The 17,564-nt window shown below is 53.6% G+C and overlaps 2 protein-coding genes across 6 annotated transcripts in view; one reads left to right on the top strand and one right to left on the bottom strand.

Moving 5' to 3' along the window:
- MIDEAS (mitotic deacetylase associated SANT domain protein) overlaps positions 1 to 17,564 on the bottom strand; it is a 68,617-nt gene that overhangs the window by 31,517 nt on the left and 19,536 nt on the right. The window contains exon 1 of one of the 4 annotated variants that reach the window (XM_023183475.3): positions 10,379 to 10,929. The exons of 2 other annotated variants lie outside the window; for them this stretch is intronic. The gene's annotated coding sequence lies outside the window, so the exon portion shown is untranslated. Of the gene's footprint in view, positions 1 to 10,378; positions 10,930 to 17,564 lie in introns of those variants that run through there. One more of the 4 variants, XM_023183482.3, reaches the window with a different exon arrangement.
- On the top strand, positions 1,563 to 6,972 carry LOC111520621. Of its 2 annotated transcripts, none has more exons than XM_023183516.2 (3): positions 1,563 to 1,697; positions 5,681 to 5,966; positions 6,592 to 6,972. In XM_023183516.2, exons 1-3 carry the CDS (start codon positions 1,684 to 1,686, stop codon positions 6,661 to 6,663), a joined length of 372 nt encoding a protein of 123 aa, XP_023039284.1. In that variant the 5' UTR covers positions 1,563 to 1,683; the 3' UTR covers positions 6,664 to 6,972. The 2 variants fall into 2 exon arrangements, with proteins under 2 accessions (XP_023039284.1, XP_031791614.1); XM_031935754.1 differs by lacking the exon at positions 1,563 to 1,697 and adding an exon at positions 4,951 to 5,437.

Here is a 17,564-nt window from a genome sequence, read left to right as displayed (position 1 = left end):
TACAGGAAACGAAGGTTAAAAGTAACTCGCCAAGTTCTCTCAGCTCAGAAAGGCCCCTCCCTCCTCAGCCCATGTTCTCCACACCTTCTGTATCACAGCCCTAGGCAGCTGCAGAGCTCAGACTTTTGCAAAGGCCTGGGTAGCCTCTCTCCCAGACACACACTGAACCTGACCCCAAGCTTGATCCCGACAGCAAAACAACTAGGGGATGGAGAGGCCTTTGGGATTGCAACAGCTTGTCAGGCAGTCCTGTTTTTCCCTGGGAAAAATGGCGACAGGCAAATATTTCCACTTCCATGACCAATCTACAAAATATCCAAAAGACAGATCCTTCCCAAAAGAAGGGAGCTAACGAGTACTTCCCTGGGCTGGGTCCTTCGCATATTCGAATCCGTGCTTATAAACCTCCTATGGAGGAGTCTTATGTCCCCATTCTCCAGAGGGAAGTTGAGGCTCTGCTGTTACAGAGCCAGAAGCAAGATTCAAAACTTTATCTTGTGTCTTCAAGTCCTTGCTCTTTCCACCACCCTCCCAGAAAAATCTGAAATCTACATCTGCGGGCCTCAGAAGGAATGCTACACTTGAGAACTTCACAAAGCCAGCTCCTTCCCAGAGCTGCTGCTCCTCCCTGGGGGCATTTCCAAGCACAGCATGGTCTATTAACACTCTTCTTAAGAAACAATCCTAGCCCCAGTCAGCCAGAAACAGGTTCCCCTCCAGATCGGGGGTGAGGGGGGTGGGGGGCCGTATCTGTAAAAGCCCCTGGAAGCCAAGAGAGCCCAAAGGGTGTTGAGGTGGGGGGGACTGCAGAGGTTAGCTGGAGGCTGCAGGCTCAGCACCGTCTCACTCTGGAATAAAAGCCTCCATGCCACATGGAGAAAGGTGGCTTGGGCCTCTCTTCAGAGCCAACTGGCAAAGCAGGGCCCAGCTGGGAAAGCTGAACAGATTCCAAGTATCAAGGGATATCAATGTTTACCTACTCCAATTCCTCGGTCCACGGAGCAGTCCAGAGAGTGAAATAAACTTGCCCGAGGACACGCAGCCAGGAGCAAAATCAAGGACTCCAATAACAATGCTTCACGACTCCATTCAGGCAGGTCCCACCACTTGGCAAGACACCGGGCAAAGCATGGAGCCAAAGTTTATCCCAACATCACACAAACAAGACTTCATCAATACCTCCAACATTTCCATTGGGGGTGCTACTATGTGCCAGGCATGGTGCTAAGCACACTACATGCAGTATCCTATGGAATCCTCTCACAGAAAGGTAGATATTATCATTATTATTTTTGTAGAGATGGAGTCTCACTTTTTTGCCCAGGCTGGTCTTGAACTCCTGGCCTCAAGGGATCCTCTCAACTCAACCACCCGAAGTGCTGAGATTACAGATGTGAGCCACCACACCAGGCCATCAAGGTAGGCATTATTACTCCTCCTTTCTAAACAAGAAATCTGAAAAGACTTGAGGTCAAATCACTTGCCTAAAGTCACAGCAGTATAGAGGCAAGGCCAGGACTGCCACCTAGGCCTGCCCGTTCTGCAAACTTCCTCCCCCCAGAGTTTCAGACTTGGGCGTCACACCAGGCTGCCGGGGATAGATAGCAGCAGCCTCTGGGTTGTTCACGTCTGCTCCCTGGAGAGCAGCTTCAGCTGGCCTGAAAACCACCATGATGTTCTGAGATGTGGCTGGTCAGGTAAGGTGGGTGGGAGAGGCCGGGCAGGTGAGTGGCTTTGAAGATGAAGAGGTTATAGGTGATTACCTCCAGTGGACCAACCTGTGGAGGGCTCGGCATCTTTGCCTAAGAGGAAGCCACACCCCTTCCACACCCTCCAACCCCACAACTGAGGTTAGCCAACAGCTCTTTAAAAATAAAGCCAGGCCGGGTGCAGTGGCTCACATTTGTAATCCCAACAACTTTGGGAGGCCGAGGTGGGCAGACCACCTGAGGTCAGGAGTTTGAGACCAGCCTTACCAACATGGAGAAACTCTGTCTCTACTAAAAATACAAAATTACCCGGGCATGGTGGCGCAGGCCTCTAATCCCAGCTACTCGGGAGGCTGAGGCAGGAGAATCATTTGAACCCAGCACATGCCTGTAATCCCAGCTACTCGGGAGGCTGAGGCAGGAGAATTACTTGAACCCAGGAGGTAGAGGCTGCGGTGAGCCGAAATCGTGCCACTGCACTCCAGCCTGGGCAACAAGAGCAAAACTCCATCTCAAAAAATAAATAAATAAATAATGCCTTCGGCCAGGCACAGTGGCTCACGCCTGTAATCCCAGCACTTTGGGATGCCAAGGCGGAGGGATCGTTTGAGGTCAGGAGTTACAGACCAGCCCAGCCAACATGGTGAAACCCCGTCTCTACTAAAAATACAAAAATTAACTAGGCATGGTGGCAGGCGCCTGTAATCCCAGCTACTCGGGAGGCTGAGATAGGAGAATTGCTTGAACCCAGGAGGCAGAGGTTGCAGTGAGCCAAGGTGGTACCACTGCACTCCAGCCTGGGCAACAAGAGCAAAACTGTACCTCAAAAAATAAAGTCTTGACTCTCCCCTGCTTGTCAGATAACCCAAGTCTCCATGGATTCCAAGCTCCAGTCCCTTATCCTGCCACCCTGAGGTCTGGGTCAAATCAGCTCTCTGCTTGGGTTCCCCATTCAGGACACTGAGCATTAGCCCCCAGCCACAGCCTGCCACATCTCCGCATGGTGCTCTCAGAGTGCTGCTTCTCCCAATAACTTAAATTCCTAAATAAAATCTGTTCATCGCACATCCCGAGTAGAGGAGACAGAGGTGCCCACTCACTCCAAAGATCATTTGTCCAAACCTCCATTTCATGGCTCATAAAACCAAGTCCTCAAAGGTAAAATGACCTGCCTAAGGACACATGGCTGACCACCTGGGTAGAGCTACAGTGAGGGCCTCCCAGGTGGATGTTCTCACACTTAGCACCCCTCAGACCTGACATTGCCAGGTCCTTGACATTCGTCTAGGGGAGGTAAAGCAAGGGGTATAGTATGTGTGTCAAGCCTACCAAGTCTTCATCAACCCATGCTCTCCTGACTGGTCAGGGTTGGAAAGGGCCAAGACCCACCTGGTGCCTGGGGGTTAGATGGGTCAGTGTCTGCCAGAGTGGTGTGAGAGTAAAGAACGGGGGAAATATGGCTCCCCAGTACGTGCCAAGTGACCAGGAAGCACAAAAATTTGCCACCAGCAGAGGGGGGAGTCTCAGTGTGGCTGCCTGGGGCCTCCTAGAAGGGCTGCAAAGTGGGCACACCCATTTGACTCTAGAGCCATCACATCAGCCTCACGTCCTTCCTCAGGCCCTGGTCAAGATGCAAGACTTTTGCCAAAGGCTCACGCATTCTTTGCATTTCTCCAGTCTCTGAGCAGCTGCTGCAGGGCCTTTTTTCCTACGTTGATTTATTCTTTATTGTTCCTGAAATATACCCAGAGGCTTTTGGCACAGCATGTGGGCACAGCAGAGCATCCAGCCCAAGCCCCAAGTACACACCAACCAGGCTCTCTGGGACCTAGGCCAAGCCAGCTGGAATGATGGGCCCTAGGTCAGACCCAGCAGCCAAGAAGGGAGACCAAAGATCCCACCTAGCCCCAGTCTTTGATCCCCAGAGCTCTTCTCAGTACCTCAGAGGCTGGGATACCTTTAGCGGGGATGAGACACTTGGGAGGTCCCCCAGGAAACCCACAACTAAGCTGAAACCAAGCCTTTCCCCTCCTGTGCACACGCCTGGCCGGGCAGTCCCCAGGTCCACAGCTGAGTCCTCCACAGAACGGCCTCAGGGCTCAAGGCTGGGCTCCTGGCTGCCCTGTGAAGCACCTGGAGAGGGAGGCAGCAGGGAGGTCTTCTCCACCCTTCCCAGCCCAAAATATCTCCTGTTATCAGCCAGTCTAATGGTGCCCGAATTCCTCTTCATACCAAGGATCAAAGCATTGTTCCCTGTGCACAGGAAAATAGCTGGAGGAAGTGTGGGAGCTGCAGGGTAAAAGAAGTCAGGGGCAATGTGTGCTGGCTTCTCCAATCACCAGCCTCTGCGAGCCTGGGGATCCCTACTGGTGAATGGGCACAACAGTTTCATCTTCGTTACTGTGGGACTCAATGAGGTAATACATAGATGAAGTGCCACCTGGCACAGGGTATGCACTCAATAAATGTGATTCCTGTCTCCCTTGCTGGGTAGGGGTGGTTCAGACATCGTTATCAGTCTTTAACACCTTGGAGGAAATGAATGGTCCGGCTCTTCCAGTTCCACAGACGGCTGAGAGCAGGGCTGGCCAGGCAGGGGCAGTGCAGGGAGACTCAAAGTCCTAGCAACACTGTGGGGCTCTGCAGGCACGCACAGCTTCTGGCCTACAGACCCAGGAGAGAGAGGCCTGGCGAGAAAGTCTAGAGGGCACCCAGCAGAGCCTCCTTTAAACTCAGCTATGCCAGCAGGGCCTGCCTACAGGATACAGGGGGATGAGGGTATTTCCCAGATAACACCGGCAGAGCTTCCAGGCCCACAAGGATGAGCCGCCACCCTCCTTTGCTCACTCTAATAAAAGCAATAAAGGGGAAGGTGCAGTGGCCAGAGGGAGGCTGAGGAAGGGCTGCAGGAAGTAGAAGGGACTCCAGTGTGGCAGAGACACAGGGCCTGCAGAAAGCAAGCAAGCCTGCCCAGAGGCCACCACAGTAAAAGTCCCACAAGTGGAAGTGCCCGCCTGGTTATTTTTGGCGCCTCTTCTGCCCAAAGCCAGCAAGGAAGGGCAGCTGCTAGCAACATGGAAGGGCTGTTTACACTCAAGTGTGCAGGCACTGTAACAGGGACAGAAAGCACAACTAGCAGCCACCATGCAGACAGGCCCCTGCTCCTGTTTTTCCCCTTCCGACTGTCCCCTGTTGCGTGCTGCACAGCTGACAGAGTGTGGGTACTTCTGCTTTTACTCAGATCCAGCCTCCCAACCACAGAACTCACTCACGCACATGCAAACAAATAAATAACTATGGAGCCAGCTGAGGACTGAGCCACACCCAGGAGCCAAGACAGTATTCCTTTGGATTCTTCCTGCACTCAAGCTGCCCTCCCAGCTTCCAAACTGGGAGGAGCAGCCACCAGGCACGGGACACAGGAGCAGTCCCTTTCCACCCTCCCAAAGTGAAAGTGGAGACAGTCTTCGGAACCTCAAGCATCTCACCACCTCTCGGCTTCCCCATTTGAAAATGAAGGATTTGGACTAGATATCCCAAATGGTTTCCCAGCTCTGGAATGACTCCCTGGAGGCCAGGACTATGACCTGAGGCCAGCTGGGGCCTCAGACAGAGGAAGGCCAGGTCGGGAGGAGGATCTGTGCCACAGCTCACATGAAGTCTCCGGGTTGCAAGTTATCACTTAAGCCTGTTTCTGAGCTATGGGGGCCTTACCTACTAAAGAAATGGCAAGTTCTGGCAACAGTAAGCTGGATAGGGGCCTCTGCCCAACTACTGGGAAAAGCGGGGGACCAAAATATCTCACCATTTTCCTTCTTGCCTGGATTCCAATTCCCCAGAGAAGCTGGGCAGCTTTAGAGAGAAGCCCCTTCTGGCTGGCTACAAGCCTACTGTAGCTCACTCTCTCCATCCAAGCTTAACTGGGATAAACCTTGCCCTGTGCTCCTCTCCCCACTCTCCTTCCTTCCCAGGACTCCTAGAGGAAGAAGCACTGCCTGGAAAAAATGCTCTCACCCTGAGAGCTCCCTGCGGCTGGGAGAAAAGCAGAGGGAACAGGGAGCACCTTCCCTGGCTGGCCACAGCACGAGGCTGTGTTCCAGGAAGAGCAAGAGCGGCTGCCAGGGAAGCCTCAGCCCCAAGCCCCGGCTCTTCCCCACCAGCTCTTCCCCACCAGCCGAGAATGACAGCCAGCAACTGCAGCCCTCAGGGAGACCCCCGGCCCCATCCCAGCACAACTCCAGCTCTCCTCTGACAGTGGTAACTTTCTTCTTCTATAATTCTTGGTGTTTCCTTCACCGTTGCACCTAATTTTAATGGGTAAAACAGCCAAAGCAGTCTTTGGAGGAAAAACTCCCACCCTTGGCTCTACCCAAACCTCCCCTGAGGTCACACTGCAAGGCTTCAGGTGAAGCAAACAGGGGACTTTTCTTCCTTGGCTGAGAAAGAAGCCTTCCTCCTGCCCACCCATGTGAGCAGCTCAGCCTGGGGCCTGGGCGGGTAGGTTCCTGAGAGCATAATCTGATCTCTGGGAAGCTGGGCCCTCAACCCTCAGCTGCAGGGACACAGTCCCTCTCAAAGGCACACAGACACCTGGTCTGGGCCACATGTCTAGGGTGGAGTGGATCAAGCAGTTGTTCCCAGGGCACAATGAGCTTCATTTATACAAGCTTCAGTGGCCTGGTAGATTGCTTTCCTACTACAAGCAGGATACCTTTCATTTTCTCTTCCTTGATAGGAGCCAAAGGCAAACACACTGGACCTAATGGGAACTGGTGAAATGAGAGTTGCCATCTGTTGAATACCTAGTATGTCAGTCACTTTGCATGCATAATCCTGTCTAACCTTCACAGCCTATGAAGTACTTATCATCCACATTTTACAGGTGAGGAAACTGAGGCCCAAGAAGTTAAGCAATGCCCAAAGCCACACTGCAAGAGGAGATGCTGGGGTATGAACTCAGGTCTGCCCAGGCCTCATTCCCACGTACACACCAGACTTCCTTCAGTCACTGCCCAAGTGACTGTCCACACACCATCCAGGAGCAGCGTTCTGAGTGTAGAAGCCAAAGTCCGTGTGGACGAATTTTGCTTGAGGGCTCCAGAATCTGAACTGATGCTCCGACTATTGTTGCTGCCAAGTGTGTGACTATGAGAGCCCATGTCAGAGAGTGTGTGTGTGTGCTGAGGTGGAGGGAGGGTGATCTGGATTCCAAATTGCAGTTTCCAACATTAAAGTTATGCTGTAATGCTTCTGATTCATAAAATGAGCTCATAGTCTCACAGTATCCTGAATGTTGCTTCGAATGCAAATGCAGGTCCCTTAGTAAGAACTGGGGATTTCAGCATACTCCACCCTAGCCCCGGCCCAGCAAGCAATTTTTCAGTCCCAGAGTCAAGAGTTCTCAATGTGCAGAAAGAAGCAATTCCTCCAACAAATTGCGGCCACTGGCTCTGCTTCCTGCCACCTGCAGTGAGTCAGGGAAGAATGGAGCCCCAGGCTGCTTCTGTACTAATGCATGCGTGCCTGCACACACACAGGAAGGGTACCAACCTGGGCTGGCCAAAGGAACTGCCCAGGCTAGCAGATCCCTAGGGAGATGGCTCCACAACTCTTTTCACCCTGAGGTCCCCTTAGGGTCAGGATGACCGACACATGCACTCCACAAGGCCAGCTACAGGGCAGTGCCAGGAAACTGGGTTCACTAGCACCAGAATCACCCACGGTGCAGTGACATTTTTGAAACCAGTGATGCAATGTGAGGAGGTTCCTGCAGCAGGGACTCATTGGGCCCAACACATGCCAAGTACACCTTTTTTTTTAATGGAGATCTTTCACTAATTTGTTCAACTAACATGCACTAAAGCCAGGCGAGGTAGTTCAAGACTGTAATCCCAGCACTTTGGGAGGCCAAAGCCAGTGGATTTCTTGAGCCCAAGAGTTCAAGACCAGCCTGGTCAACATGGCAAAACCCTATATCTACAAAAACACAAAAATTAGCCAGGTGTGGTGATGTGCACCTGTAGTCCCAGCTACTTGGGAGGCTGAGGTGGGAGGATTGCTTGATCCCAGGAGGCTGAGACTGCAGTGACCTGAGATCACACTACTGCACTCCAGCCTGGGTGACAGAGAAAGACCCTGTTTCTAACAACCAAAAAAAAAAAACAAAACACAAAACAAAGAAAACACTAAACACTTACTAAATGCCAAGCATTGTGGGAACCCTTCCGAGCTCACACTAGAAGCAGAGGCTACCAAATACTGAAATGTGCTTTAAGCACTTTATGTATACTAACTCACAGAATCCTCACAGTAACTCTATGAGGGAGATACTGTATAGGGACTCTAGCTCAGAGTCGTTGTTTTTGACCACCACACTACAGTATGTACACAAATAACTACATAAGGTGGAAATGAGTGTTCAGAAGATGGCTACAGCCTTCAGAAGTGGCATTTGAAACAGGACTAGAAGGATGAGCTGGAAACCCCCAGTCACTTTGTGGCTGTCCCCACCCCAGCATGAGCACGGTTTTCTTCTGAGAGACCCAACTGCAAGAGAGGGGTTATCAAGGCTGAAGATTCCTGGACTGGGCCCATTCCCCTTCCCCTCTTCTGTCAGAGGTCTTGACACCCCTGGGCAGCCTTTCTCTGGGTACTCTAGCCACAGGAGGTCCTCAGCTGAATCCATAACTGCATGTTGTCTTTTCTTTTGTTCCACTTATTGGGAACAGCAGCCCACAGGGTCAAACACTGGGGCTATTTTAAAATCCTACATGTAAAAATTAAATTCTCATCCCCATGGGTACTCCAGGGCGCTCTTTCCTGGGGTAGGGTGAGGAGCTGACAGAGCCACGGGAGTGGGCGTTCTGCTGGCACTTGGGGAAGCCACATTGGCAATGGGTAGGCTGTTTCAGAGCAAGCTGGCAAGCTGTATGACCTGGGGGGATCCTCCAGGTTCTTCACCCCCTTGTCCTCCCAGGAGGTACACAGACCAGAGTAACGAGCCAGAGGCCAATCCAATTAGAGTGGAGACTGGACCAGGGCCATGCAACGAAATGGTGTATCACAGTAATTGAATGTTTACGCTCCTATTATTCACTGTCCGGAGCAGTTGGAAAAAGAGGAGCTACGAATTCGCAACCCAACCGGGGAAGGTTTCTCCTTTTCCCTGGATCCTGAATTTCAGCCACTTCACACCCGAGGAAGGGGTGCATTTCTCTGACCCAAAAGGGGCGTGTGCCACACCTTCCATGGGAGGCTCTGGAGCAAGATAGGTGGTTTCTCCCCTCAGCCCAGGCCCCCTAGAGAGGAATGGCTTCTCAGTCCACCTTCAACAGGCCTTCAGTCTCAACCCTGAAGCTACAGGAACAAGAAGATCCCACACCACCAGGCCGGGATCCCCCTGCCGGGGCAAGCCAGATATCCCCTCCCCCAGCCGCAGCTGCCAACAGGGATCCCCCGCATACCCGTGCCACCAGGGCCTCCGTGGCCAGCCTCTCTTCCCCCATCCCACCGCCCCCCGCGCGAGGCTCCACAGGCTGGCACACAGGTCCCACGTGGGATGGTGGAAACAGGAAGCAGTCACCGTAGTTGTGACCAACAAAGTTTTAAATGGGGTATATAACTTCCCCTTTCATCTTCTCACCAGCTCTCGCTGGAGGCTGGGCTGGGACGGACACCCGGCCTCCACTTTGGGTGGCAGGTACCTCCTCCATGTCGGCCGGCCTTGGGGCTGAAGCCTGAAGGCCCCAGGGCACACGAGGTCCCCCTTTCTCCCCTGGACCCTCACCCAGAGGCCTTGGGGGCAACCTGGCACACACGCTCCTGCATGTGCGACTCGGGAGGCGACGTGACCAGCTCCACCAAGCCGGCCATATGCAGGGCCCAGCCGAACCCCGGGTTTCGGCCCTGACGCCAGGCACCAGGGAACACAGCTCCCCGAGAGGCGCCGCGCGGGCTGGGCCGGCTGCAGCGGCGCGGGCGTGCGGGGGCGCGCGGGAGGATGACAGGTCTGAGGTGCGCCCGCCTGCGCGAAGCGCTCCAGCCTAGGCCTCTGCTGACTGCATTTGCCCCAGTTCCCCGCCGCCCCTGCATCTCTGTCGCCCTAACTCCCGGCGTGGACGCCGCGTCCAAGCCCACTTTCCCGTGCACGCTGGCAGGGGAAGGGGCTCCCGCGCCAAGTTCCCTCAGCTGGCGAGCCCCTCGCTGCGCCTTCCGGGCCTGGGCTCCATCACGTCAGCTGGTCCCCGCGGACACCACGTTTCTCTCCGGCGGAGGAGGAGCAGACGGATTCCCGAGCCGCCGCGGGCCGCCGGGTGGGGAGGGCTTTCCTGGCGGGGCCGCGCCCGGGTGGGCGGGGGCCGCGCGCAAGCTGCGTAGCTGCACAAACACCGCGGGGCTGCGCTGCACACGCAGCTGCGGGCCGAGGGCGCGGGCCGCGGGGGAGGGGGCGGCGGGCTGCAGGCGGCCCCCGCACAGCCACACGCGCCCGCTCCACCGCCGCCCAGGCCGCAGAAGTTCGAGCACAGCTGTCCCCGCGGCCCCCACTCCGGGCCGTGCCTGCAGAGCTGCAACACGCCGTGCGAGCAGCCACAGCTCGCGCGCCGCCTGGGGTCCCCTCGCCGGCCCCGCCGCGTGCAGGCCTCGGCCGCCGGCCGAGCAGCCCCACTTACCCAGCTCCTGCCGGGGCTCCGGGCTCCGGACTCCGGCCTCGACTGTCCCCCTTCCGCCGCGGGCCGCCGCCTTCGGTCGCCTCCGGGACTCCAGCAGCCTGCACGCACTCCCGATTTTAAAAACAAACAGGCGCCGTCGCCTCCCCGCGGCGCTCGTGGGGCTTCCGCCAGCCCGCGCCTCCCGGAGGCTGGGAAGTTTGCTGGCAGGGCCCGGGCGGGACGCGCGGGCTGTCACCCCCCACTCGCGATGCAGGAGCCTCGGCGCGCCCAGCACCCGTGCTGTCCGCCTCGCAAGCGCTCTCCCTCCCTCCGTGTCACCCCCAGTCCTGCGATGCAGTGTCAGGATTGCACGGCTCTGACTCATCGGTTGAGCTCACAGCTTGAAAAAAAAAAAAAAGAGAGAGAGAGAGGGCGAGAGGCAACAGCGAAGGAGGAGGACTCTGGCGTGCTACAAAGGATTGCACAACTCGAGGCTGGGAGCGCGGAGCGCCCAGCGGCCGGCCGGCGCGCGCGGCACCGCGGCGAGCAGGAACCAGCTCTACCACTTCATCAGCACAACTGTCTCGGGGCGGCCTCAGCCAGCAGGCCCGGCGCCGCCCACTTCCTGCGACCAAATAAGGCCGGGGAAGGCGTCTTTAAACCTCAGGCGGCGGCCGGGGCTGGGGATTTCCAGCAGACCTCACCTCCACTCACGAGTCGGTCGCCGTCCCCACCCCCCGCCCAGGCTGGCGCCCCCGATGGCTTTGCTGGAACCCACGGGCCACGCTGCTAGTTCCTTTCACAGCAAGGTCAGGAGGAGACGGTGACGAAATGTTTGGAAACCCATCGAGCCTGCCAGGAAAGTGTGTGTGTGATGTTGGGGAAGGCACAAGTCGCTTTCTTCCACAAAGAAACTCTCTCTGGTTTTGGATACGGTAAATCATGCACAGTCCTCTCCAAGGCACTTTATTAACAGACTCCCCGGGTTTCACTTTCTGGCTCAACAGCGTCCTGGTGCGTGTAAAGGTTTATTGAGATTGGCCTCAGTCCCTAGAAAGGACCCACCATCTCCATCACTTAGGTGAGGAAAATCTCCTGGATTTAATTCTAGCAACTCAGGCCAGACTTGAGCAGCTTTTCACTGCATGCTCACATTTTCCCCTGCCTTCCCTAAATACCCCCCTGATCAATTCTCAGGTCCAAGCCTTGATGCCTCCTTGCCTGACTGGTGGGAAGATGGGAAACATTTTTGCAGCTCAAGAGGTTGGTTCTGGCCCCCACATTCAATGGGCCTTTAGGGCCAGGGGGAAAATTCAGGGGTGTGTGTCCTATTCCTCCTTCCAAGTTTTTTGGTGATGGTGCAGTGGTGGTGGTGGTGGTGGCTGTTTTTCAAGGAGACGGGTCAGAAGGAGATTTTCCTTTGAAAGAAAAACCACTGAAGAATACAGTGTGTCCTGGCAGCCACTTTTCAAAACCCTGTGGCCAGACCTGAGAACCAGGTGCATCCCTCACTTTCTCAGGGAGAAGAGGAGGGAGGGGCAGCAGAATATGATTCTCACACACTCACTGAGCCTACAGGGCCAGGGTGGGGTGTGGAGGGCACAGGCAAAACTTGGATCTTCTGCCCGGAAACCCTGCCAAACCTGCACTTGCTCCTAAGGGAGCATGGCTTTCCTGTCCTCTCCCACCTCTTTGCTGGCTGGAGCACCTGTGTACACGTACACCTGAAAGTCACACCTCCCCAAGAGGAAAAGGGCTTATTTGCACCATGTTATGACAGATATGTCAAAATAAGGAACACTTAAAACAATCTTATCTACAAAATACAGATAACTTTGCCACAGGACTGGACCAGAGGACCTCTTGAAATCCCTTCCAGTTCAAGATCCATGATTCTGTGATTACAGTAAGTGAATAAAGGAGCTAGGGAAACCACCTTCTACAAAAAAAAAAAAAGCCCGGGCTCCCCAATTTAGCATCCGTGATGACAGTACTGTTCCTGGCAGCTCTCAGAGCACTTCTCCATACAGTCTCCTGAAGAGCACTGCATGTGAGCGTTTTATCCCTCTCAATCTGTGGATGAGAATAGTGAGGTTCAGAGAGGTTAAGTGAATTGCACCAGGTCACAGAGCAAGCTAAGCATCTGTGACCTCTCTGCTCCTCCCCCAGAGGAAGGCAGTGAGCAATTGAGGAACTGCAGTGCTCAGGCATGCAGACCCCCAAGCAGAGGCTAGACTCTCAGGGCTCCTGGCAAAGGATCAGGGTAGAGCCTTTTTACTTTTTTCATTTGCCTGATTTCTTCCCTCCCATTGACAGCACATCCAAGTGAGGGAAGCAAAAGCAAAGCCATTTGGCCTCCAGCACCCACTGCTGCCAAGTTCCTCTGCAGACCTGTGGCCATCCTGACCTCGCCTGAGAGCCCAGCCCCTGCAGCTGGCCTTAGGCAAGCCCAGAGTGAGCCCCTGAGAGCTAGTGCAGACCAGCCCAGGGATGTTCCCAACCAACCAGAAAACCCGGCTGGGAAGCACATTCCTAGAAGAGCCTGCCACCAGGGAGCCAGGGCCCAGCCTTCAGGGAACAAGTGGGAGCCACTCCAAAGGAGTGGCCCAGGAAGCAGCACACGGAGTGGAGGCAGGTGGCAGGGGAAACAGAGAAGTCAGTGGCCCTGAAGGAGCCTTGCTCACCTTGGAGCAGCACCGCCCTTCACTACAGCTAAACTTCCAAATTCAGGCCACCTAAGAAAGGAGGAGAGAGAAGAAAAGGGGCACACACGTGTGCAGGGGAGGAGGGCTCAAGACTATACCAAATAGCCCCCGCTTGGCAGGAGAAGTCTACCTTGAAAAGGCGGGCAGATGAGGCTATGTAAAGAAAGCTGCAGCACTTCTGGGAAAGCCCTGGAGGTCAGTTTTGCTGCAGATATGACGGTGCAGAATCACTGACGTGTGAAGTGAAAGTTTTGGTTTTAGAAGCTCCAGCCCCTGCTACAAGTCTCTGGGGCAACCAAGAAGGGTGACCTTTCAGGGAGACAGGGAGGTGTTCCAGAGACCTTATGCAGAGAGTGGGATTTTCTCCACCCTCAACCCTCTTTACAAACTGCAGGAAAAAGGAGTACAGAGCTCTAGTTACCAGGGAGTGTGTCTGACAAGAGAGAAAACTCCAGGAAATAAAGCACCCTAGACAGAATCCTAAACTCTGATTCCCAATGAAGGTAGAATATGGCATTTGAGAGGCTTCCTGGGGCCACATCAGCTCTCAGGACTCCACTCAGAGTGGTCTGTCACTGCCCTGTGTTTCATCAACAGTATCTAGACCATTAAAATCCTCCAAGGGTGAGGCCAGGCACAGTGGTTCACACCTGTAATCCCAGAACTTTAGGAGGCTGAGGCAGGAGGATTGCTTGAGCACAGGAGTTTGAGAGCAGCCTAGGTAACGTGGCAAAACCCAGTCTCTACAAAAAAAATACAAAAATTAGCCAGGTGTGGTGGCACATGCCTGTGGTCCCAGCTACTCAAGAGGCTGAGGTAGGAGGATTGCTTGAGTCCATGAGGTCAAGGCTGCAGTGAGCTGTGTTCATGCCACCACACTCCATCCTGGGTGACAGGGTGAGACTTTGTCTCAAGAAAAAGGAAAATCTTCCAAGGGTAAATTTTATGGTGGGTGAAGTATATCTCAACAAAGCTGTCACGAAGTTGGGGGAAGCTTCCAAGGAAGCCAGGTTCTCACCTCCCAGCCACCTTCCTCCAATAACATTCTGCAGCCATCATCACTATTTAAAAGAGAAGTGTCTTTCTCCCCAGGCTCCATATCTGCATTCCTGTCCTTTGCCCACTATTCCTCCTCCAACGAGGCCAGCACACATGGTGTGTTTAAGTAAACAACCAACCTTTATCAGAGCCTGGGATATCGGGAATGCAAATATTGTTGAGGGCATCCCAAGTCCACGATGCCAGCCAGGTCCCTATGTCCCTTATGTTCTTGTGTCTTTATTGTGGTCTCCCTCTACAGAACTAAAGTACAACCTCTAGGACCTCATTACCTACAATTACAACAGAAAAAAAAGAAGGGCGTAGAAGACACAGGGAACTTAGGAAAATTGTCACTGACCTTCCCTGAGCCTCACTTTTTAGGCCCATAACAGATGCACCATTTAAGTGTTGGTTGCATGAACAACAAAAGTATGCCCACCTTCCAGGGGCTTGAGAGGATCAAAAGGACAAAAAACTGCTTTATAACTCGATCATGCTATGTACACATAAGAGGCTACGATTATTATTTTTACTGTTTTACCCTATATCTCCTCCCCAACCTAGCTTATCCCTTGTTAAGAACCTAGTTCCAGCCCCAGCGTGGTGGCTCACACCTGTAATCCTAGCACTTTGGGAGGCCAAAGCGGGTGGATCATCTGAATCCAGGAGTTCGAGACCAGCCTGGCCAACATGGTAAAACCCTGTCTCCACCAAAAATACAAAAATTAGCCGGGTGTGGACCTGGCGCAGTGGCTCACGCCTATAATCCCAGCATTTTGCAAGGCTGAGGCGGGCAGATCATGAGATCAGGAAATCGAGACCATCCTGGCTAACACGGTAAAACCCTGTCTCTACTAAAAAATACAAAAAATTAGCCAGGTGTGGTGGTGGGCACCTGTAGTCCCAGCTACTCAGGAGGCTGAGGCAGGAGAATGGCGTGAACCCGGGAGGCGGAGTTTGCAGTGAGCCAAGATCGAGCCGCTGCACTCCAGCCTGGGAGACAGAGCAAGACTCCATCTCAAAAAAAACAAAAACAAAAAAACTTAGCCAGGTGTGGTGACACACGTCTGTAGTCCCAGCTACTCGGGAGGCTGAGGCATGAGAATTGCTTGAACCCAGGTGGTGGAGGTTGCAGTGAGCCCAGATCACACCACTGTACTCTAGCCTGGGCGACAGAGGGAGACTATGTCTCAAAAAAAAAAAACAGTTATTTTGCCTGAAAAGACCCCATGGGCCTCAGGTAACCCTCTCATGGGCTCTGCCTCGAAAGACTTTTTCCGGCATTGACTCAATGTCTCATCTGGGGTGTCCTCCAAGGCTTCTCTCCCAGCCCGTTCTTTGTGTCCTTTCCACCACACTTTTCCACAGGGTTGTCCTCCCAGCCTAAGTAGGGACACCCCTCCAACAGCTGTGTCTTCTCAGCCCTTTTTGCCAGGTCTTTTCTGAGCAAACCGGGAGCTCACAACCACCCCAGTCATGAAATTAAGCCACTGTGTGCTGAGACATCTCTGCACTGTCTTCTCTTTTACCCTTGGAAAAAACGCCAGGGGACCCTCCTCCTCCGCTCACATTGACTTCACCTGTTCTGGGGCAGGGCCATGCTTGCCACACCAGCCCACAGCTGTCTGTGTCCCTGGCCCTCCCACCTGCCCCCTCCCCAGCCTCCCTGCCCTGCAGGCCCGGGCCAGGTTCTGAGTGCCTTTGTCTGGCCTGAGAGGGAGCCTCTGTACATGTCCCCAGTTGCTGCTGTCACTCTGAGAGAGACGTCTGGCCGGGTGTAGGGAGAAGGACAAAACAGGTGTGGCTGCCAGGGAGGGCAGGCCAGCAGAGCCACAGGACAGAAACACCCTTTCTTCACAGACCGAGAGCTGCCAACTTCTCAAAAGCCTCCCTTCAGCACAGTTCCATGCCCTCTGCAGAACTAGTCCCAGACAGACTTCCTCACTGGCTGTTCACTGCTCAGCTTCCCTGTGTTATGGCAAAGGGCCAGGAGGAACAGGAACTCCAGAGACCCAATGTGTGCAACAGGGCATGCTTTAAAGCATTGATTTTAAGTGAAAACAAATACTGATACATCATGGGCTAGAATCCAACATTCATGCTCAGGGGGGTGTACAGGTTAAGAGCACAGGCTGAGACCTGAGTCCAAATCTTGGCTCACACTAGCTTGATGACCTTGAACGAGTTACTCAACCACTCATCTGCAAAATCGGAATGATAGTAAGAGCTTACTTAAACAGTGTCTGGCACACACTAAGTCTTTTATAAGTGTTGGCTATCATTTTTTCTCATCTATTTCCTTGCTTCTAGTTTTGCACACTTTACCATCCACACTGCCATCAGAGCGATCACACCTCTCTTCAGTAGCTCCCATCATCTACTGCATAAAGCTGAGACTGTTAGCTAGACTGTTAGGCACCTTTCCCACACGATCTGGCTCTGCCCCACTTCCCAGCCTCAGCCCACACAGCTAAACAACCTGACGTTCTCCAAGATGCCTGCATTCTCACCCTCATGTCTTCACACATGCTCCTTCTCTTGCCACCTTGATCCCCATGTTACCCCATACCCAGATCACCCACCAGACTTGACCTTAATGGCAGCTCTTCCAGGAAGCCTTCATTGACTCCTCCAAGCAGTGGAAGGCCACTGGAGTGTATACTGTTGGAGCCCTCCCAGATCTACTTTGTAAAGTTGGTGCAATGTCCCCCAGGTGCTCTGAGTGTTGGCTTTCAAGGACTCACAGCTACCCCTTCTCAAAAGGGGCCTTTGGTGGGACCAGTTCCATAGTGGTGCAATTCATGCTCCAGCTGCAACACACACCTCCTTACTTGGCTTCTTCTCCGGCTCTACCCTGCTTCCCTTCCTCCCTTCCTCCAGAGACCATTTCTTAAATAAATCCCATGCACCCAAACCTCTGTCTTTGCTCCGAAGGACCAGACAGTCACTCTGCTCCCTAAATTCCCATGGCATCCTCTGTTTATCTGTACTCCGTCACCTACACATTGTTCTACACCTGCTTATTGCAGCATATCTGGGATCAGAGTGCCATCTACTAGGATGGGAGCTCCTGAAGGGCACAGCCTAGATCTTCCTCACCTTGGTATCCCTGGTATCTACACAGCACCTGCACATGGTGGGTGCTCAGTGAATGCCTGCATGAATTAAACAGTATATGTGAATATTTAAAGTAAGCAATACAATGTAACAGATTGTTGTTACTTTTATTACTATTCTATTTCATTGATTGTAAGATACACATTTCCTCCATTTTAACATCTCTGAAATCAGGATGCATCTTGCAATTGATAGCCTGTAAAGTTTAATTAGCAGCACTTCCTCTTCCTTTTTTTTTTTTTTTTTTTTTTTTAGACAGAGTCTAGCTCTTTCCCCCCGGCTTGGGTGCAGTGGGGCAATTTTGGCTCCCCGCCAGCCCCCCCCCCGGGGCCCTTCCCCCTCGC

Source organism: Piliocolobus tephrosceles, chromosome 6 (assembly GCF_002776525.5).
Source record: "Piliocolobus tephrosceles isolate RC106 chromosome 6, ASM277652v3, whole genome shotgun sequence".
NCBI classification, from domain to species: domain Eukaryota; kingdom Metazoa; phylum Chordata; class Mammalia; order Primates; family Cercopithecidae; genus Piliocolobus; species Piliocolobus tephrosceles.
The sequence above is the reverse complement of the archived record's forward strand: the minus strand, read 5'-3'. Positions and strand labels throughout refer to the sequence as shown.